A 22183-nucleotide genomic window follows, 5' to 3' on the forward strand; every position below is an offset into this window, starting at 1 on the left:
TGAGGATCTGTCTCATGGCCCCATGTTGTGTTTGCAGAGCTGCGTTCGTTCCTGCAGATCCTGCTGGACCTGCTGCGTCAGGCGGAGGATTTCATCAGAGACAAGGTGGACCTGACCTTCTTCACACAGACCCTGCCGCAGTTCATGGAGCAGATCTACACTAGCACCTTCACTAGACGAGAGCGTAGGGATGCTCCCTCACAAACAGGTACAGCAACCACAGGGGGAATACATCGGAAGATGCAAAGTTTATAAAAGCATTTTGCAGCAGTGCAGTCATGACTATCCTATAGCTTGCAGTATGACTGGGTGCTGGGCATGTATTGAGAGGCCCTGTCACTGGCTTTGGCTTGTAGCTGTTCCTCTGTTCATTGTTTATTTTGGGAACTGCTCATGCCTGAGAAACACCTTCAGTTCTGTTCATTTTTCTGTTCATTAATTTCTGTTCATTTTCCCAACATGGCCCAGCGCTTAAGTAACAGGACTATTCTTCTAAAAGAGCAGGTCCAGGAGACTGCGTTGCCCCAGCACACTACCCCCCACCCCCCTGCCCTGTTCGATGGGGTGGGGCCACGCATGGAGGACTGGGTGGAGTACCTCAGAGGGATGGCAGAGGACTTGGATAAAGACCCCAGCTCCGGAGACGCTAAGACACTGGGGCTGGAGGAGCAGCTGTTTCTTCAGGTGATTCCAGAGTGATTGTTGTGTTTTAATGCTGAAACCATGAGGATGGAGTCAAGTAAAGCACAAGATGAAACTGGGGACCTCATTGTTAAGAGTCCTCTGGTTTGAATTGCTTGCAGGAGGATGCCTCAGTACTGCAGAGCCTGCAAGGAGACTACCGCTCTCTAATAAACACATTGCGAGTGCAGCTCGGCTCCAGCAACACTATGGATCGATTCAACCTGGAGGAATCCACAGCATTCACTGTGTCACACAGACTTCCTGCAGCCTCCTCCGCACCCAGTCCAGCCACCCAGTCTGCAGGGCCTTCCTCTGACCTCAGAGGTAAGAAGCCCTTCTCTTGGGTCTTTTACAATTCTGACAGGGGGTGGCGCTGTTGTACAGAGATGTAGGCTCAATGTTTTGAATTCTGTCGTTGCCACGTCCTTGATGAAGTTTCGCTCCCCATGGTTGTTGAAATATTACTCGGGGTGTTTGAAGGTTACTGGCTTGTTTTTGTTGCCCTCCACCTCCCCCACCCTGTCAGTGCTGCTGAGCAGATATTTGCAAGAGCACTTCTTACGAAACGAGTAAATGAATAATGAATAATGGGTCCTTTGCAGGGGAGAATTGGAGGAAACGCTGGGCCAGGCGCAGGAGGGAAGCGCTGGGGGCAAAAGGCAAGGGTAAGGGTGGCATCTGAGACTGAACCCTGTGTTTGCACTGTAGAGTTAAGAGGTTCACAGTTTATATTAAAGGAAATGTAGCAAGCATACAGTATAGTACTAACAAATTCAATAAAATATCAAGAATGCTTGCTGGAGTGACAGGGTTATCCAAAAGTCAAGACAGGCGTATATCATAGGCATGTTAGCATTGCATTCAATTGTCTCTGCTACCACAGTGCACCTCACTTAGTCTTACAGCAAACATGTGATCAGCGCCACACGCTTGTATAAAATCCATTCTCACAGTAGTGCAGTTCCTGACCTCTGAATAATGTTTTACTTTACATACCAGCTTGTTTGTTTAGCTCAACAAAGTGATTTGTGTGTGTGTATGGCAGGTTGCCCCGGGCTGAGAGAGGCTGCCCTCCGCGTCAGTCTGCTGAGAGAAATGCACTGCTGGATCCTCGAAATCCCCCCCCACAGCCTCTCCATGTCCTTCCAGGAGGTGAGAGCAAGCACAGCACTCCCGCTGGTGGAGGACTGGTACCACACAGAGGTGTTAATAGTTTACAGCCTAAATGTTAAAACATTTTCCAATTTCTTTAGGTTAGTATTTTCCCTAAACTGTTAATATCAAATCAAAAACATGCATCTCAAATATAGCAGTCAGCTGTAGCGTTTCTACTGTGTGTGTGTGTGTGTATATATGTGTATATGTGTGTGTGTGTGTGTGTGTGTATATATATATATATATATATATATATATATATATATATAAAACATATCAAAACATTGGGCAGCTGGCTCTTTGAGCTAATATTGAATTAAATGGAACCTAACATCTCTAGTGCCACAGGGGTCATATTTTGACGAAGCAATGGTGCCACGATGGTTTGAAGCAACACACCCCGGTGATCCAGCACAGTACCAGTGTACAGTATTAAGTGTTAGATTGCTGGCAATGCTGGGGTCTGTTAACGGTAGGTAAGGTATAACTAGAGATGAACAGGAGCTCTGGTGGAATCTACATCCCTACAATGTGTTTGTCCAACAAGTGGTTTTGTGCATGATTGTGGGGCAGCATTATACAGTGTCAGTAATGAATAGATGTGTAATCTGTTGGAAGTGGACTTTCTGAAATGAATCGCACAATAAAGAGTGTGGTCATGTAATGAGCTTGTGCTTGTTTGTGTGCGTTCAGGTCCTGGTAGACATGGCCTCGAAGAATCAGAAGGGTCTGTATGAGGCACGGGTTCATGCCACCGTGGGGGGGCACCCGGTCACCTTCTACAGCCTGGTGGGGCTGGAGAGCAACACTTTCTACCGCAGCATGCCGAGGGTCCTCGCACTGGCACTGGATGCTACCAAGATGCAAGGCAGGAGCAGTAGAGCAGCAGAGCAGCAGTGTGAGCTGGAGAAACTGCAAGGCAGGAGCAGTAGAGCAGCAGAGCAGCAGAATGAGCTGGAGAAACTGCAAGGCAGGAGCAGTAGAGCAGCAGAGCAGCAGAATGAGCTGGAGAAACTGCAAGGCAGGAGCAGTAGAGAAGCAGAGCGAGCTGGAGAAACTACAAGGCAGGAGCAGTAGAGCAGCAGAGCGAGCTGGAGAAACCGCAAGACAGGAGCAGCAGAGTGAGCTGGAGAAACTGCAAGGCAGGAGCAGTAGAGCAGCAGAGCGAGCTGGAGAAACCGCAAGGCAGGAGCAGTAGAGCAGCAGAGCAGCAGAGCGAGCTGGAGAAACTGCAAGCCAGGAGTAGCAGAGTTCACCGGAGAAACCGTAAGGCAGGAGCTAGCCAGTCACTAACCACACAATATTGCATATTTAATATTTAATACAGAACCCTGCAAGAACAATGTGTCACTAGGGGAATCGGAAGAGTTCTCCTATCAGACCCATGTGTCACTGGAGGAATCAGAAGAGTTCTCCTAGGGTGCGATCCAAACTAGTCAATTCTGTGAGCTACATTGTGAAGGAAGTCATGCTGACACAAACACACACACACACAACACATATATATATATATATATATATATATATATATATATATATATATATATATATATATATATATGCAGTAAACTGAATTCACTGTCATGTTCGTGGAACCATTCCTGGACAATCCTAGTCTTGTGGCATGGGGCATTATCCTGCTGAAAAAATCCATTAGCAGATGGATACACTGCTGCCATGAAGGGATGCATCTGATTGGCAATGATGTTCAGATATCCTGTGGCATTCAAACGTTGCCATCATCATCACCACCAGCTTGCAATGTTGACACGCGGCATGATGGATGCATGTACTCATTGTTTTCTCCATACCCTGGTCCTCCCATCAGCATGAAACAGCAGGAACCGGGATTCATCAGACCAGGCAATGTTTTTCCAATCCTCCATGGTCCAGTGGTTTCGTTCCTTAGCCCACTGCAAACCGCAGTTTCTTATGTTTTGCTGAAAGAAGTGGAACTCTGTTAGGTCGTCAGCTGCTCTACCCCATTCGTGTCAAAGTACGATGATTTGTGCATTCTTTTATGGGTCTTTTGGCACCAATGTTGTACTGGACTGTCAGTTGACTAACTGTAGCCCGTCTGTTGCTCTGCACAATTCATGTCAGCCTCCTTTGGCCTTTCATCAATGAGCCGTTTTCGACCACTGGCCTGCCATTGGCTTGATGTCCTTTGGGTGGTGGACCATCCTTGATATACACAGGAAACTGTTGAGTGTGAAAAACCCAGCAGCGTTGCAGTTCTTGACACACTCAAACCGGAGCGCCTGGCACCTACTACCATACCCCGTTCAAAGGCACTTAAATCTTTTGTCTTGCCCATTTAACCTCTGAATGGCACACATACACAATCCATATCTCAATTGTGTCAAGGCTTAAAAATCCTTCTTTGACCTGCCTCCCCTTCATCTACACTGATTGAAGTGGATTTAACAGGTTACATCAATAAGGGATCACAACTTTCACCTGGATTCACCTCGTCAGTCTATTTCATGGAAAGAGCAGGTGTTCCTAATGTTTTGTACACTCAGTGTGTGTGTGTGTGTGTGTGTGTGTGTGTATATATATATATATATATATATATATATATATATATATATAATGTGTGTGTGTGTGTGTGTGTGTGTGTATATACCTGTTAATAGCAGTGTACAGCTGTTTGTATATGTATATTTGTATATTATAACCTCACCCTTTCAAAATGTTGGAAATGTAATTTGTAATGTGACCACAGTTTCCAATAAATATTTATTTGCATAGAGAACATTATATTGTATTTTTGTGAAACATTTTTTATAAAAATAAACACATAAACTTGGTGTTTTATAATGTACTCAATGTGGTGTTCGTTTGCACTATTTCTTTCCTAAATTCAACATTCTGCACAGTTATGCCATTTTCTGCCAATTCTGCATTGTCACAAAACTTAGTAAATACGCTGCTAATAAAACCCTTTGCAAAAACAAGAGTAATAAGCACCAGGTCTTTCTGTCTGCCCTTCCCTGTGGTTTAACTCTCTTTTCACTGTCTCACCCCTACCCCAGGGAGCACTGTGCCTGCTCAAGGTAATGAGTTTCTGGGCCTGTGCCTTTCCAAACAGCAGCTGTTACAGGATTTGATTGACAGCGCCTTGCTCACAACTCCCAGGGGCACCAATAACGGACAAGCCACTGTGGGGACACTCCCTGTCCCTGAACCCCCAGGCCCCTTACTGCAGTTTGACAGGGGAAGAGAGTCCGATTGAAGGTTACAACTGGGGTACTGAGTCTGCAGATAACTGGAATAATGAAGGCTGCTTTCTGGCAGTAGACCATCCTAGAGTCCTCCCCACACACGCTCAGAGATCCAATCCGCCCCCCTCCCCCTGCAGGAGGAAGCTGTAGATCTCATTTCTGTTTCTCCCCACCTGTTGCTCTCCATCGGACTTTGTGATTTCAGAGGCTCTGTCCTTGAGGAAACACACAGAGCGAGCTGAGGGGCCTCAGAGAGCTGGTGTGGAAACTCATTTATTCAAACAATGAGAGCACTTTATTTTTATCTGTCCATTGCTCTGGTGTTGAGCCTTTGCGTGTCAGGTAAGCACAGATTTCATCTTTTTATTGGTGGTAGGAGTCTTGGGCGGAACAAAAGCTACAATGAGAGTTTTTTTTAGTGTTCCCAGCTGGAGTGGAGGAACCAACGTCATCCAAGCTGATTAACGGAGCCCCACTTTCTAGCAGTAATGTGATCAAATGCACTGAAATGTAACTTGGATATTGTGGGTTAATCACTCTCTCATTCTAGTAGGATCCCCTCGTATGAATTGATAATCTACTGGGGTTTTATCCGTGTAAACGAGTGCTAAGTAATCTTTCCCTTTTGTCTAAATAACGTGCTGATGAAAGTAATTGATGTTGTTTTCGTGCAGCTACTCCCTTGTTATCACACTAATTTCCACACTGATAATACCTGAATCACACAGAGCAGGCTACAGTGCAAATCTGCTAGAAAATACAACACAGCAATAGATGAGATCAGGGGAAAATGTGTTCCCTGCTGTAAATCCAGCCCCAGCAGTGTCTCTCACATTTCCTTCCCTCGGAAACATCCATTTCAAAACACGTCTATGAAGCGCCTTACACAGCTTAGACACTGCTTAGTGACAGGATCCCACTTTGAATGGGACCTTTGTTATTTCTTCCAATAACAGCATTATGATTGGGAAAGGGCCTGCCGTTTACTGCTTCGTAACTCTTGCCTCTGAATGGCTGTCGTGTCTCAACATGTTGTGTTCTGTTGACTCACGTGACTTTCTGGAGTGAGAAAATTAGGACAATGAGCAGCCCTGAAGTGTGTGTGTGTGTGTGTGTCTCTCTCTCCGTGTGTGTATATATATATATGTGTATGTGTCTCTCTCTCTCTGTGTATATGTGTGTGTCTCTCTCTCTCCGTATGTATGTGTGTGTGTGTGTCTCTCTGTCTGTGAGAGGAGAGGTATATGTAGTGTGTTGACACACACTCCTGAGACATGTGAGGATACACACATGTGTCTCTCCTCTCTCTCTCTCTCTCCGTATGTATGTATGTGTGTGTGTGTGTGTGTGTGTGTCTCTCTCTTTCTGTGTATATGTATGTGTCTCTCTCTCTCTCTTTCTGTGTGTGTGTGTGTGTGTGTCTCTCTCTGTGTATATGTGTGTGTGTGTCTCTCTCTGCGTATATGTGTGTCTGTGTGTGTGTGTCTCTCTCTCGCCGTATGTATGTATGTGTGTGTGTGTGTCTCTCTCTTGTGTAATGGTGCGTCTCTCTCTTTCTGTGTATATGTGTGTGTGTGTGTGTGTGTGTGTCTCTCTCTCTGTGTATATGTGTGTCTTTGTGTGTGTGTCTCTCTCTCTCTCCGTATGTATGTATGTGTGTGTGTGTGTGTGTGTGTGTGTCTCTCTCTCTTTCTGTGTATATGTGTGTGTGTGTGTGTGTGTGTGTGCCTGTGTGTGTGTGTCTCTCTCTCTCTCTGTGTATATGTGTGTGTGTGTGTAACAGTGCCTTCTGCTTTGCTGTGTTTCAGGCAGCACTGCCCGGAATCAGGAGGAGCGGCTCCTCAATCACCTGTTCAAGGAGCGCGCCTACAACAAGGAGCTGCGGCCCGTCCAGTCCCAGGACGATGTAGTGGACGTGTACCTGGCTCTGACCCTCTCCAACCTCATCTCTCTGGTACAGTCACACAGCCTCCCCTCCCGGGAGCAAGTCAGCTTCCTTCTAATCAAAACTGCTTTTATGTATAACTCAGTTATGTAGCACAACCTATTTCTATAATAATCTGAGAAATTAATGATGTGGAGGTCCTCGCTGTAGCTGTGTGTCAAAGAAGATGCTGATATAGACTTGTGAATAATCTTTATCTTGCAGAAAGAAGTCGATGAAACGCTAACCACAAACGTATGGATAGAGCATGTAAGTGGATATATTTCAACCTTTCTGTGTCTGTCTGTCTATCAGCACCCCCTGTGGTCACAGAACTCTGTCTCTGTCTAGAGACGAGTCATCTTCTAAATACTCATTGCAGAGCCCAGTTCCGCAGATTGGGGTTGCCTTGACCCTCTGAACACACTGCATTACTCTAGTGCTGATGTCTTCTGTGCAATGTACTACTCAGTCAGTGTTAGGAAGTCTTACCCCAGCTTGGACGCCACCCTAAAGCCATGCTTTTCATACCTTTGTGAAGGGCTGGTATGACCACAGGCTGTCCTGGAATGCGAGTGAGTTTGATGACATCTCCATTCTGAGGCTGCCTCCCAGACAGGTGTGGCTCCCAGAGATCGTCTTGGAGAACAAGTAAGAGTCTCACAGAGATCCACTCCAGTAGTTCTTTATTATTCCAAGCATACAGTATTTGATCCTACACTTCTAAAGTGAATGACATACAGGCCCTATAGCATTCCTCTACAGTCTCTTTTGTTTCTTCCTCCCTGCAGTAACGATGCCCAGTTCCAGGTTGCCTATTACTGTAATGTGCTGGTGGACCCCTCTGGCTACATGTACTGGCTCCCTCCTGCGATCTTCCGGAGCTCCTGTGCTATCAACGTCAACTTCTTTCCTTTCGACTGGCAGAACTGCTCCCTCAAATTCAGGTAGTAAGGGCAGTGGTGCTAGGGTTTGAAAGCTGGGGGTCGGAGATCAGAACTCATACTCTGCATCCTGATTGTCAGCGGTTTTCATTGCGTTTTCATGGAAGCAGCCTCTAAAAGATATTCATGCTAACGTGTTGTTTCCTGTTTAACTGCCTTGAAAGCAGCATTACAATTGCAGTCTGAGATTTTGAAACCAATTTCACTGCGTTATGGAATTTTCCTCCAGTAGAAGTTTTTCACGACCCCCCCTGTTCTCTCTCCTCTCACACGCATCCTTTTTTCTGCTGCTCTCTCATACAGCTCTCTGACATACAATGCCAAGGAGATAAGAATGCACTTGAAGGTGGATACAGACCCAGACACTGAGGAGAACTTCCCAGTGGAGTGGATTATCATTGATCCTGCTGGCTTCACAGGTACCAGTGTGTCTCCTTCTGGATACCGGCTAGTGTAGAGACACTGTAGAGGCACACTGCCAATCCTACCAGATGCCTCACTGTCGTGTGAATAAATATAGCAAGACAATATTATAGGAATATTATAGACAGGTCCTGTGCTTCCTGTAGACCCTGCAGCCTGCTCACCAACACTTTTGAAATTGTGAATTCTATGAGCGATGAAAATTAATATTCAAGAGGTTATAATATCTTCCAAAATACTGGAAGCGTCTTCTGTATTTATTTGAACAGGTTGAAAAGTTTTGTTTTTGTTCAATTAAATAAGAATCAATAAAGTACATTTCCATTAGGAATGCAAGTTTAATGAACTATTTTGTCTCCCTCATGAAGAGAATGGCGAGTGGGAGATTATCCACAAACCAGCCAGGAAGAACGTTCACAAAGACGTCCCTCTGGACAGCAACAAGCACCAGGACATCACCTTCTACCTCATCATCAAGCGCAAGCCTCTGTTCTACATCATTAACATCATCATACCCAGCATCCTCATCTCCTTCATGGCATCGCTGGTGTACTACCTCCCAGCAGACAGTGAGTCACACACACACACACACACACACTCATCGCTGGTGTACTACCTCCCAGCCGACAGTGAGTCACACACACGCACACACACACTCATCGCTGGGTACTTGGGTGCATCTGCATCTCTCTCAACCAATGAGAACCTCCTCACTGTCTGCTCTCGCATCTTTCATTAGTACGTTTAATTGAAGATATATTCATTGAAATACTGAACCTGTCCAATGATATGTAACTCCCAGCCCAGTTAAATGGATATGGGAGGTGAACACTGTATCTTCTGGAGGTGCCAGCTTCAGTGCTCCTCGCTCAGTCTGTGTGTGTGTGTGTATGCTCTAGGTATTGGTCTCATTATCCTGTGTGTGTGTCCCTGCAGGTGGTGAGAAGATGACTCTATCGATCTCAGTGCTCCTCGCTCAGTCTGTGTTCCTGCTTCTGGTCTCGCAGCGACTACCCGAGACCTCGATGGCCATCCCCCTCATCGTCAAGTAGGCCCCCTAATACCAGAAAACAAGAATACAATGACACACAGTAACATACAGGCAGAAATGCATACAAAAGAGAAAATAATGTATTCCTGGGACTGTGGTGTGATTTCCTGTGCTTTGTGTGCACTCACACGTCGCTGGTATCGTCCCTGTTCTGCAGGTATCTGATGTTCATCATGGTGCTGGTCACAGTGGTGGTGCTGAACTGCGTCATCGTGCTGAACCTTCACTTCCGCACGCCCAGCACACACGTCATGTCAGACTGGACCAAAGAGGTATCTGCACTGTCAATACAACTAGTTCCTTCTTGATATAGCAAAAAACCATTCACAGACAGAAATGTGTATTGCGCTGGACACACATCAACTTACAAGATTGATGCTGGTTTAAGGAGTTCAGGCTGCTCTGATATCAGCCCAGACTCACTGATTATTAATACTGAAATGTTTACTTCTCGGGACAGTTATTCCTGGAGCGCTTGCCCAGGCTGCTGCACATGTCCCGCCCGGCAGACTCTAATCCGCAGTGGGATGGAGCCCTGCAGCGGCGCAGCAGCTCTGTGGGATACATCGCCAAAGCAGAGGAGTACTTCACTGTCAAGTCCCGCAGCGAACTCATGTTTGAGAAGCAGTCTGAAAGGCACGGTCTGACCAGCCGTGCCACTCCTGCTGCAGGTATATGTGCTACTGAGAGACATACACACACTGAGACACACTGAGACACATGCACACACACTGAGACAGACATACACACTGAGACACACACACAAACATATACAAAAACATGCACATCGACACACACACGCAGTACTGGCAGCACTTACAATAGACGCTTTTTCTTTATCTGACCCTCCAATTTGCTTGCTTTTCTCTGTCAGCACACAGACCAAACGCCAAGAGTGAGTTGGACATGACTGTATGTTCTTATGTTCTTATCTGACCCTCCAATTTGCTTGCTTTTCTCTGTCAGCACACAGACCAAACGCCAAGAGTGAGTTGGACATGACTGACCAGCTGTTTGCGGAGATGAAGCCTGCGGTGGAAGGGGCGAACTATATCGTCAAGAACATGAAGGATAAGAACGATTACAATGAGGTAACTAAGTGTAGTCACCTACCCTTTGAGTTCTAAACCTGCAAGCATACGGGCAGAGGGAGGCTGTGTTGAGTGTGTGTGTGTTACTCCAGTGTAGATACAGGCAGAGGGAGGCTGTGTTGAGTGTGTGTGTTACTCCAGTGTAGATACAAGCAGAGGGAGGCTGTGTTGAGTGTGTGTGTTACTCCAGTGTAGATACATGCAGAGGGAGGCTGTGTTGAGTGTGTGTGTGTTACTCCAGTGTAGATACAGGCAGAGGTTGAGGCTGTGTTGAGGCTGTGTTGAGTGTGTGTGTGTTACTCCAGTGTAGATACAGGCAGAGGGAGGCTGTGTTGAGTGTGTGTGTTACTCCAGTGTAGATACAGGCAGAGGGAGGATATATTGAGTGTGTGTGTTACTCCAGTGTAGATACAGGCAGAGGGAGGCTGTGTTGAGTGTGTGTGTTACTCCAGTGTAGATACAGGCAGAGGGAGGCTGTGTTGAGTGTGTGTGTGTTACTCCAGTGCAGAAGCTCTGATAAACAGTCCAGCTGGCTTTGTTTTGCTGTGCAGGAGTAACGGTTGTCTTGTCCCCTCGTGTAGGAGAAGGATAACTGGAACCGCATTGCAAGGACAGTGGACCGACTCTGTCTCGTCCTGCTGACGCCTGTCATGATCCTGGGGACCATCGTCATCTTCTTTATGGGGATGTACAACCACCCTCCGCCCCTGCCCTTTGAAGGGGACCCCTACGACTACCAGGAGAGCAGCAGACGAGTCATCTAGGGGCGCGCCACTCATCGTTACTCCGGGCTAAACGAACAGGAAATGCTGTGACAACAGGACTGAATTGTTAATGTGAAAACTGTGCTGTGAAGCACACCGCTCTGCTGTGAAGCACACCGCTCTGCTGTGAAGCACACCGCTCTGCTGTGAAGCACACCGCTCTGCTGTGAAGCACACCGCTCTGCTGTGAAGCACACCGCTCTGCTGTGAAGCACACCGCTCTGCTGTGAAGCACACTGCTCTGCTGCATGAAGCAGCTTTTTGTTTTTTTTTGTTTGTGTGTTTTTCATACTTTTTTCTGTGCAAGACAATTGTATTGAAAAATAAATTAATAAACAGAAACATTTAAAAACATCTAACACCGGGACTCTTTCATTGTTGGAGGTTTCAGTATTCAATGGAGACTGACACACTGTTGTTCTCTGTCTAATCCTGGAATGAAGGTGCTGCAGCTGGTGCAGTGTAGAGGACCAGCTGTCTGAGCAATTCCAGGCACAGAGTGAAACTGCAGAGCACCTGGGTACAATCCACAGCACCCTCCTCGAAACACACACACCCCAGTCTGTCGGGCTTTTGTCTTTTCAATTTGAAAAGGGGCAGAAGCGATTTCAACCTTTTATAACTTAGCTGAACAACTTTGAATCCACATGGAGTTGTAGCTGCGACACGTTGTGTTTCTCTGCAGTCAGCATTGTGTAATACATGATATCACCATACCACCAACACTCCCACTACCACTAGCTCCACCCCCCCACAACCCCCCCACCACACCCACCAACGGGGACGGGGCCCCCCCCCCACCCCCCCCACCAACACCATTTAATATCAACTTAAACAAGAGACACCACGGCTTCAGTAAGAATCCAGTAAGAGTGTTTTGGTTAAGACATATTATTTGGGAAGCCGTGCCGTGACATTCCGCAGCCTTTTTCTTCCCTCCCTCTCATCGTCCTGCCTGTCTGTCCCCTCTGGGTTTGTTTTAACAGCTGACAATGCACAGGAGGACAGCTGGATCAGGGATCCCAAAATAACCTTCCCACCACAAACACACTGCCCCTTCCCTCCCTAAGGTGCTGTGTGACAGACGGACGGACGGACGGACAGCACAGCCCTGGACACTTCCACAGAAGAAGCTGCTACCATGCTGACTCCAGTACTGCCTCCCCTGGCCCTGGTTGTGATACTCTGCTCCCACACAGGTACGCTCCTCCTCTTCTGTCTCGGACCACCTGCGGATTTCTAGAGTGAGAGTGATCATGAAACTCTTAAGAAGTGGTGCAGATAGAAGCACAAGCTCGTCACAGAGTCAAACTCAGCATGGAGGACAGGACTACACATGAATGAAAGAATGACAGAGCTGAGAAAGCGCAGAAAATGTGTGGAATATATTGTACTGCACAGGGATTGCTGAAACAATTGAAATGTCTTGTCCTGAGGGGCTCTCAGCATAGCAAGAGATCTCAAGTTTATGTATCTATATCTATATCTATATCTATCTATCTATCTGTCTCTCTATATATCTCAATCTCGATCTCTATTCTTTGAGGTCTGTTAGGGGCGTGCTATTATTCAGATTGGAATGATACTCCTGGGCCTCAAAACAAAGCCTCTTTATTTGTCTTGCGAGCCGCAGTGGTCTCAGTTTTCATTATACACAACTTAAGACATGGTTTGGACGGCTCTGACATTGAGTCTCCAATGCACAGCAATAAATCGCTCTAGCTGAACTGCTGGCTGGTAGCTCTGACTGGTCTAACAGTGCTGTGAGAAAAAAAAAAAACTGCATACGTTTGAATCGTTGACGACAAATCTAAATATAAACTATGTCATGTCGGCATCCGTTACAAAACGTGGCGGAGTAAAAGAAGTATTCAAGTTTACTTTGGACGACTTATTACAATGCACATTTGTTTACTTAATGTATCTCGAACCATCAAAAGTTATATACTGTGTTTACAAATTATTTTATAAGTATACAAGTATATATTATATATATATATATATATATATATATATATATATATAATATATATAGATATATCTATATAGTTATATAGTTAGGACTTCGACACTCAGTTGTAGAGTCCAGTTGAATGAACCATTCAGATGCACAGTTATGATTGCTTCTTCTTCCTGAGAAGGGATAACAAGAGTCTTCTTCCAGCCCCTGTTGTGCAATTGATTGAGAAACTCTATTCAATTACAACAAGAACTCGCAGCCCCAGTTATCTGAACAAACTCAGCCATTTCTTCATGGGGCTCAGGTTCCATTAGACATCATTCATTTGTGTCTCTCTTGCATTGTAAATGCATGGATTCCACCCTGTAAGTGAAGGGAGGGGGGGGTTGCATTGTAAATGCATGGATTCCACCCTGTAAGTGAAGGGAGGGGGGTGTTGCATTGTAAATGCATGGATTCCACCCTGTAAGTGAAGGGAGGGGGGTGTTGCATTGTAAATGCATGGATTCCACCCTGTAAGTGAAGGGACGGGGTTTTGCATTGTAAATGCATGGTTCCTGTTAGTTATGCCGAGTACCTGGTGTTTCAGGGGTGTTGAGTCGAAACCAGGAGGAGACCCTGCTGAAGGACCTGATGAAGGGGTACAACAAGAACATCCGACCTGCTGAGCGCAACGAGGACATCATCCAGGTCACCCTGAAAATGACCCTAACCAACCTCATTTCACTGGTGAGTGCAGCAGCATGAGCACTACAATCACTCCATAGTCCTGCTCTACTCACCGCAGGGGGGTGTGTGTGTGTGTATGCAGCAGCATGAGCACTACAATCACTTCATAGTCCTGCTCTTCTCATCGCAGGGGTGTGTGTGTGTGTGTATGCAGCAGCATGAGCACTACAATCACTTCATAGTCCTGCTCTTCTCACCGCAGGGGGGTGTGTGTGTGTGTATGCAGCAGCATGAGCACTACAATCACTCCATAGTCCTGCTCTCCTCACCGCAGGGGGGTGGGGGGGGGATGAGTGCAGCAGCATGAGCACTACAATCACTCCATAGTCCTGCTCTCCTCACCGCGGGGGGGGGGGGGGATGAGTGCAGCAGCATGAGCACTACAATCACTCCATAGTCCTGCTCTCCTCACCGGGGGGGGGGGATGAGTGCAGCAGCATGAGCACTACAATCACTCCATAGTCCTGCTCTCCTCACCGCGGGGGGGGGGGGGGGGGGGGGGTGGGTGCAGGTCAGCAAGCGTCACTCCTACTATGATGTTAGTGAGGTATCACTCTCGATAGTGAGTGCGCCCGGGGGGGGGGGGGGGTGAGTGCAGCAGCATGAGCACTACAATCACTCCATAGTCCTGCTCTCCTCACCGGGGGGGGGTGGGGGGGGGGGCATGAGTGGGGGGGGGGGGGGCACTACAATCACTCCATGGGGGGGGGGGGGGGGGGGGGGGGGATGTGTGCAGCAGCATGAGCACTACAATCACTCCATAGTCCTGCTCTCCTCACCGGGGGGGGGGGCTGGCTCTTGATGCAGCTCAGCTACTGTACAGATCATCGTACTCGTGATGTTAGTGAGGTACAATCACTCCATAGTCCGACCGGCGGGGGGGCCGGGGGGGGGGGGGGGGATGAGTGCAGCAGCATGAGCACTACAATCACTCCATAGTCCTGCTCTCCTCAACGCAGGGGGAGGGGGGGGGGGGGGGGGGATGAGTGAAGGATCAAGATTTTTGCACATAGCTGACTGACCTAGACTTCAGGGCTATGCACACCAGGAGCAAAGCAAACAACCCAAATACAGCACGAGCAAATGCAAAAAAACACAACTGTCAGGAAAAGAAAATAGTGCCTGTTTCTGCTCCTTTTGTGGAGATAAAATAAATAAAACAAAAAAATGTTATGGGTGCACCTCAAACTAAAAAAAAATGTTTATATGTGATCTGGTTTAACATGTAAACTATTAAAAAAGAACACATCTACACATATTTCTTTGTAAATAGTGAGAAAATTAGTTTAATATAATATACTTTTATTGATTTTCAGATTTACTAAAACTTCTCAGTAAATGTGTGAATGGGATTATTATTAGTGGTCAACATTATCAAAACAAAGAAGCATCATTTTACAGAAATATGAAACCAGTGTGTGGTGCTCCTTGTCACTTTGACTAAAATTAAGGTGAAATAAAGACAGACATACCATCAATTTCCACTTCATCTGCTATTTCTTACCATATAGCAACTTTTTTTTAATTCTCTTTCTAACCACTGACAATGGCATCATAAAGAACATTATATTTTTCGACTTTAATAATTAAATTCATATTGATGTCCATTTGTCTTTTATTTCTGTGGTAATTTCTGCGTGCACGAGACTGTGACAGTCTGACACAGCCTCTTCTTCAACTCTGTCCAGTAATGATGTGTTGTGTACAGAAACATAGAAAGCTCATGGAGACAAACCATCAATTTGAGACAACAAGGCAATTCTATCTTTGGAGTAAAGGGGGAGTTTGCGTAGTAGCTACAGGAATATAGAATGGTAATGTACACCTCTTCATGGTGACCCCCCCCCCCCCCCCCCTTCCCCAAAAATGAAATAACAATGGCGCAGGCACTACCTCGGTTATTATTAGTAAACAATCTAAATGGAGGAGACAGGGGGTGACCCTGTGGCTGCTTTTGCATTACCTCCCAGACTAGAGAAGCAATTCCAGAGGTATTCAAGAGAGGGAAGCCCAGTCCAGTCCAGAGTTACTGAGTGCTCTGTGCATGCTTGCTTTCATAGAGGACCTGATTTTACCCTGCAGCATCCCAGTGTCTGCTAGTGGGGATGCATGTATGCACATGTTAGAGGTGCACAGCAACCAGAGATGGGGTGGAATTGAAAGAAGTATAGGAGATGTGTATGGGTTTAGCCAGAGGTTTAACCTTTATTTTGTTCATTTGCAGAACGAACGAGAAGAGGCTCTTACGACCAACGTGTGGATTGAAATGGTAACTGACTGCACATCACAGCGAAATACCAAAACCTACTGATTAGTGCTAAGGAACTGGGGAGGGAGGGGCAGTGTGGTCTAGCAGTAAGAGCTGAGGAGAACCAGATCAAGATTAGGGATCTGAAACTGAAACCAGATCAAGAGCAGGGATCTGAAACTGAAACCAGATCAAGAGCAGGGATCTGAAACTGAAACCAAATCAAGAGCAGGGATCTGAAACTGAAACCAGATCAAGAGCAGGGATCTGAAACTGAAACCAAATCAAGAGCAGGGATCTGAAACTGAAATGAAGTTTGACAAGAAACAAGCTGGCAGCACATCTTTGCCTCCCTGTCCACCCCCTCCAGCTCACTATAATGTCCATCTCTCTCCCCAGCAATGGTGTGACTACCGGCTGAAGTGGAACAGCTCTCAGTATGAGGACATCGAGCTGCTTCGTATTCCCTCCAAGAGCATTTGGCTGCCGGACATCGTCCTGGAAAACAAGTGAGAGCCCAACACAGTGCCAGTGGCAACTACAGCTGCAGAGCTGCAGGGCGCGAGAGACAGGAAGGGAAGGCGGGTGGCAGCAGATTCTTTAACCTTTAATTAACATAGTGGTGTATCTTAAGACACTTTTACTATTATTGAATCATTGTCTGCTCCTTCCCTCCTCTGCAGTGTGGATGGTAACTTTGAGATTACACTCTATGCCAATGCCCTGGTATACTCTTCAGGCTGCATCTACTGGCTGCCCCCTGCTATCTACCGCAGTGCCTGCTCCATCATTGTCGACTACTTCCCCTTCGACTGGCAGAACTGCTCCATGGTCTTCCGGTGAGTCTCTGTGCTCGTGTGAGTTTACCTTCCACTCAGTTTTGCTATTTCTCTATAACCACTCTTCTCCTCTCCTTCTCTCTGTCTCTCAGCTCACGGACATACAGTGCCAACGAGATCGACCTGGTTCTCACAGAAGAGGAGATAAAACCTGGGGAGACACAAACCATTGAGTGGATTGATATCGACCCCGCTGCCTTCACAGGTAGGAAACAAGCATGGGGCACAGTCTGCACTGACAATGCTGAAGCTCCTGTGATAATAATATTTAGCATGTCCACATCTCCACAGCATTGGGATCTATATAAAAAACACAGCTCTGCCTGACCAGCAAGCTTTCCGCCATTGTGTCCATATCAATAGCAGGCTCGTTACAGTTTGGACATACAACACAGAATGCAATGTACATCAAATCAGCCCAATTCTCCATTAAAGAGCTAATGTACAAGGTTCTTCCAACCTGCTATTCGAGAGACCTGCAGTATTCTAGTTCTGATTATCTTTTATACAAGAGCCTCTGTACACTTAACCATGGACAGCATACAGTGCAACTGAATAAGGTCTCTTGATCTCTTAAAGGGATTTGTAAGAGAAGACAGAACAGCAGTGATTTTAAGGTTGTAATTTCTCAATAAATAAATTGCAATACGATTTGGTTTTTCTTTTCAGAGAATGGAGAGTGGGCGATCAAGCACCGCCCAGCCAAGAAAGTGATGAGTGAGCGGTTCAGCAAGGACGAGCTGGAGTACCAGGAAGTGATGTTCTTCCTGATCATCCAGAGGAAGCCTCTCTTCTACATCATCAACATGATCGTGCCCTGTGTGCTCATCTCCTCCCTTGGACTGCTCGTCTACTACCTGCCTGCCAAGGGTCTGTCCCACACAGTGTGTCTGCAGGCCCTCCTTTCTGTCCCCACGACATAGTGTGCCTGCTGGCCCTCCTTTCTGTCCCCCCGACACAGTGTGCCTGCAGGGCCTCCTGTCTGTCCCCCCGACACAGTGTACCTGCTGGCCCTCCTTTCTGTCCCCCCGACACAGTGTGCCTGCATGTCCTCCTGTCTGTCCCCCCGACACAGTGTACCTGCACGCCCTCCTTTCTGTCCCCCCGACACAGTGTGCCTGCAGGGCCTCCTGTCTGTCCCCCCGACACAGTGTACCTGCACGTCCTCCTGTCTGTCCCCCCGACACAGTGTGCCTGCAGGGCCTCCTGTCTGTCCCCCCGACACAGTGTACCTGCTGGCCCTCCTTTCTGTCCCCCCGACACAGTGTGCCTGCATGTCCTCCTGTCTGTCCCCCCGACGCAGTGTACCTGCAGGCCCTCCTTTCTGTCCCCCCGACACAGTGTGCCTGCAGGGCCTCCTGTCTGTCCCCCCGACACAGTGTACCTGCACGTCCTCCTGTCTGTCCCCCCGACACAGTGTGCCTGCTGGCCCTCCTTTCTGTCCCCCCGACACAGTGTGCCTGCAGGCCCTCCTTTCTGTCCCCCCGACACAGTGTGCCTGCTGGCCCTCCTTTCTGTCCCCCCGACACAGTGTGCCTGCACGTCCTCCTGTCTGTCCCCCCGACGCAGTGTGCCTGCACGTCCTCCTGTCTGTACCCTGACACAGTGTGCCTGCACGTCCTCCTGTCTGTCCCCCCGACACAGTGTGCCTGCACGTCCTCCTTTGTGTCCCCCCAACACAGTGTGCCTGCACGTCCTCCTGTCTGTCCCCCCGACACAGTGTGCCTGCAGGTCCTCCTGTCTGTCCCCCCGACACAGTGTGCCTGCACGTCCTCCTGTCTGTCTCTGCATCCATCAATGAATTCACCACTCTCTCTCTCTCTCTCTCTCTCTCTCTCTCTCTCTCTCTCTCTCTCTCTCTCTCTCTCTCTCTCATCTCATCTCTGAAGAGAGTGAGAAAGAAGAGGATCGACCGCCTGTCTTCACGTGACATAGTAGAGTGTAGAACAATCGAGTCTTTGACAGAAGGAAAAGGAGTAACGCGTCTTCCAAAGGTCTTTGAAGGGACCGACACTTCGGAGAGTAACCCTTCATTCTGGAGAACATTTGAGGGGGGTTATAGCGGGGGGGTGGGGGGTTAGGGTGGATCTCCAGGACGAGTCTCCTGCGGTTAAATAAACACATGGTGGAGGGCCAGGTATCCCTGAAACAGTGTTTCTCTGTAAATCTCACACCAGGTACCTGATGTTCATAATGAGTGTGGCCACCATCACCGTGATAAACTGTGTCCTCGTGTTAAACATCTCCCTGCGGACGCCCAACACACACGTCATGTCCAGACAGGTCCGGCAGGTAAGAGAGCTCAGCTCAACTCAGCCCAATACACACGGCATGAGCAGACAGGTCCAGCAGGTAAGAGAACTCAGCTCAGCTCAGCTCATCCCAACACACACGGCATGAGCAGACAGGTCCAGCAGGTAAGACAGCTCAGCTCAGCTCAGCTCAGCTCAGCTCAGCTCTATATAAATAGGATTTGTTGAAATTCACTGCATTCACAACCGTGGCTTGTACCCTTTAAGAAAATATCTGTTTCCTCCTTTTTTTTTATTTATGGGTGTAACAATTCAAACAGCAGCACCTGCAGCTGTTTTGATCAATAACTAACCCCGACCCTTCGTTTGGAGTTGAATGATTGTTTTGTTGGCGGATTCCTGCCAGCTGGTTATTTGGGCCCAGCCCTTCTGCCCCCATGACAGTGCTGACAGGTCTCTGCCTTCGTCTGCCTCCAGATCTTCCTGAACCAGCTGCCCCGGCTGCTGCGCATGCAGATGCGTCCGTGCATGGAGGTGGAGTCCTGCGGGCCTGCCCCCCCACGGAGGCGCAGCTCGCTGGGGCTCATCACCAAGGCGGATGAGTACGTCCTGAAGACCCCCCGCACGGAGCTCATGTTCAAGAGGCAGAAAGAGAGGGAAGGGCTGATGAAGGCTGTGCTGCAGAACATCAGTGAGTCATTCTCAAGAGCCTTCTATATCACTGCCCTTTCCACGGGACATTTATGATCCAAGGGTTACATTCCTTCAGGAAATGCAGGTGGCGTCAGGTTTACATGTTGATCTGCTACAGTGCAGGTGGGTTAGGGTTTCATATTGATACGCTGCATTGCAGGTGGGTTAGGGTTTCATATTAATACGCTGCATTGCAATAATCATTCTTCTACGGCAATGTACTCAATTTTTAAGTCCATTCCAACTAGATGTGTAAATACTTCATTGGGCACTTTTAGGACACGCACGGACACGCACACAAACACAGACACGCACGCAGACAGACACATGCACACAGACACACAGACATGCACACAGACACACACATGAGTCAGTTATAGGAACTTTGTATTCACTAAGGGGCAGGTGGAATGTACGGTACTCTGAATGCAGACAATGTGAACTAGTAAATCATTCAGGCTGTGCTATAAATAGACAACTTAACAGCCTGCTGTCCCAATCCAGAGGGTTATTTTACACAAATGAATTTTGCATTTGAAGTGAGTATTTAAATGTTGAGTATTTAAATGCTGAGTATTTAAATGTTAAATATTTAAATGCTGAGTATTTCAATGTTGAATATTTAAATGCTGACTATTTACAGAAATGGATCTCAGGTAAAACAGCATGCAATGCAGAGGTCACTCTGCTGATCTTGTGAATCTCTCCTGATGCCCCAGCTAATGAGTTAGAGATGGGCACTGCGCTGGACTTGTGTGCCAGCCTGGCACACGCCGCGCCCGAAATACGCTCCTGCGTCAACTCCTGCACTCACATCGCAGCTAGAACTCGCCAGCAGAATGATTTTGACAGCGTGAGTCATTTATTTATTCATTTTTCTTATATACTTACATTGTTTTCTGAAACAGAAAGAAAGAAAAAGTACCAAATTGGGACAAGTCCAAGTTCAGTTAGACTGCAGATTCTCCATCACTTAAAAACTATAGCTGAGAAAAAACAAGAAAACTTGTGGGCTTTACTTACTTGGTTCACATGTTATAGCAGATGACAGTTCAGTGTTAGAATTGATTGGTTCTTATGTTATTTAAAGCAGATGACAGTTCAGTGTTAGAATGGAGTGATTTGTTGGGTCACGCCTTCTTGTTTCAATGAAGGAAGCTAACTCTCCTGTATTCTGTGTTCTCAGGAGAACGAGGAGTGGTTTCTGGTGGGCCGGGTGATTGACAGGGTGTGTTTCTTTGTGATGTCACTGCTCTTCATCTTGGGTACCATCGGCATCTTCCTCATGGGGCACTTCAACCAGGCGCCCTCCATGCCTTTCCCCGGGGACCCCAAGAAGTACCTACCCTGACTGCAGAGTCACCGGACTGGGGAAAGCGAGGCACTGGGAGTCCCTCACTGACAGACTGAGCGAGGAGCTGGGAACTATCTGCGGAGCTACAGAACTGCTGCCTGGGAATGGGGATGCCACTGATCTGCAGAGCAGCTGTAAGGAGACCCGAGTCCCGGAAAGTTGTTTTCCTTGGGCAAAGATAGCAATGCTGCAGATGAGACTTTCTGTTGTTGGTTTTATTTCTTCCTGCAGTTGTCACTATTGCTATTGTTATTTGTATTATTGGACGGTTTTGGTGCCATGCCATTAAAAGATGAAGTTCCTACCTTTGTCTGCCACTGTTTGTTTTGTTAGATGAATTGTGTTTTTCACAGTGTATGCCATATGAAATAGAGCAGCTTCAATCTAGAGAGACAGGAGGGTTGGATCTATCAGTTTAGCCTGCTCTCTGTTAGCTGCAAACCCTGGCTTTAAAGAGATACTGGATCTCAGACTCATATTTCCTCCTGTGTTGCTGTGAAGATTGGATCTGCCTGTCTGCCTCTCAGCCAGTAGGGGCTCTTCTGGTTCAGCCCATTAGTTTCATATTAAATGTTCAAAGTGTTTTTTCTGTTTGTCTTGTCCTCGAGAAAGCTTATGGTGTGTTAATGAAGTATATGCAGCTGTTTTACTGGGGCTGTCACACTGCCTATCCAAACACTGCCCCCCTTGTGTGGTCTGTGATACAATGCTGGCAGCCAGCATTTATTGAGCAACCCCCTTAGTTCTTTTTAGCTAGTTAAACACTGGCTGCTGATTCTTCCCCAGTCATTTCTCTCGCTCTCACTGTGTTTGTCCAGCGAGATTTAAATGCTGTCACCAAGGCG

General features: G+C 47.3%; 3 protein-coding genes across 4 annotated transcripts in view; all 3 read left to right on the forward strand.

The window, feature by feature from the left end:
* Positions 1 to 3333, forward strand: part of prss56 (serine protease 56) — a 10598-nt gene extending 7265 nt beyond the window's left edge. The window contains exons 12-17 of the mRNA XM_041269946.1: positions 38 to 208; positions 500 to 684; positions 804 to 1008; positions 1287 to 1349; positions 1730 to 1836; positions 2533 to 3333. Of these exons, the coding sequence (XP_041125880.1) occupies positions 38 to 208; positions 500 to 684; positions 804 to 1008; positions 1287 to 1349; positions 1730 to 1836; positions 2533 to 2916 (1115 nt within the window). The 3' untranslated portion in view covers positions 2917 to 3333. The remainder of the gene's footprint in view (positions 1 to 37; positions 209 to 499; positions 685 to 803; positions 1009 to 1286; positions 1350 to 1729; positions 1837 to 2532) is intronic.
* Positions 3334 to 4935: 1602 nt separating this feature from the next.
* Positions 4936 to 11558, forward strand: chrnd (cholinergic receptor, nicotinic, delta (muscle)). Of its 2 annotated transcripts, XM_041269708.1 has the most exons (12): positions 4961 to 5408; positions 6875 to 7020; positions 7216 to 7260; positions 7532 to 7641; positions 7782 to 7937; positions 8238 to 8353; positions 8726 to 8926; positions 9294 to 9405; positions 9566 to 9680; positions 9869 to 10079; positions 10375 to 10499; positions 11081 to 11558. In XM_041269708.1, the coding sequence occupies exons 1-12, from the start codon at positions 5351 to 5353 to the stop codon at positions 11261 to 11263; spliced, it is 1578 nt and encodes a 525-aa protein (XP_041125642.1). In that variant the 5' UTR covers positions 4961 to 5350; the 3' UTR covers positions 11264 to 11558. The 2 variants fall into 2 exon arrangements, with proteins under 2 accessions (XP_041125643.1, XP_041125642.1); XM_041269709.1 differs by lacking the exons at positions 10375 to 10499; positions 11081 to 11558 and adding an exon at positions 10283 to 10368 and having other exon boundaries at positions 4936 to 5408.
* A 556-nt stretch (positions 11559 to 12114) lies between these two features.
* chrng (cholinergic receptor, nicotinic, gamma) lies at positions 12115 to 21608 on the forward strand. The gene is given in 11 exon segments (XM_041271049.1): positions 12115 to 12462; positions 13813 to 13952; positions 16177 to 16221; positions 16600 to 16709; positions 16884 to 17039; positions 17132 to 17244; positions 17709 to 17909; positions 19102 to 19331; positions 19769 to 19982; positions 20704 to 20837; positions 21171 to 21608. Coding segments are annotated over 11 exon segments (1566 nt in total). The 5' UTR covers positions 12115 to 12404; the 3' UTR covers positions 21336 to 21608.
* The last annotated feature ends 575 nt before the right edge of the window (positions 21609 to 22183 follow it).

The sequence above is a fragment of the Polyodon spathula genome, chromosome 14 (genome assembly GCF_017654505.1).
Source record: "Polyodon spathula isolate WHYD16114869_AA chromosome 14, ASM1765450v1, whole genome shotgun sequence".
Lineage (NCBI taxonomy): Eukaryota > Metazoa > Chordata > Actinopteri > Acipenseriformes > Polyodontidae > Polyodon > Polyodon spathula.

What these genes read in the sequence shown, in the direction of transcription:
- chrnd (XM_041269708.1), top strand. Translation starts at nt 5,351, where the DNA reads ATGAGAGCACTTTATTTTTATCTGTCCATTGCTCTGGTGTTGAGCCTT. An exon ending in AACTGCTCCCTCAAATTCAG is followed by an intron (nt 7,938 to 8,237) that starts GTAGTAAGGGCA and finishes TCTCTCATACAG; the next exon opens with CTCTCTGACATACAATGCCA. An exon ending in TGTCAGACTGGACCAAAGAG is followed by an intron (nt 9,681 to 9,868) that starts GTATCTGCACTG and finishes TTCTCGGGACAG; the next exon opens with TTATTCCTGGAGCGCTTGCC.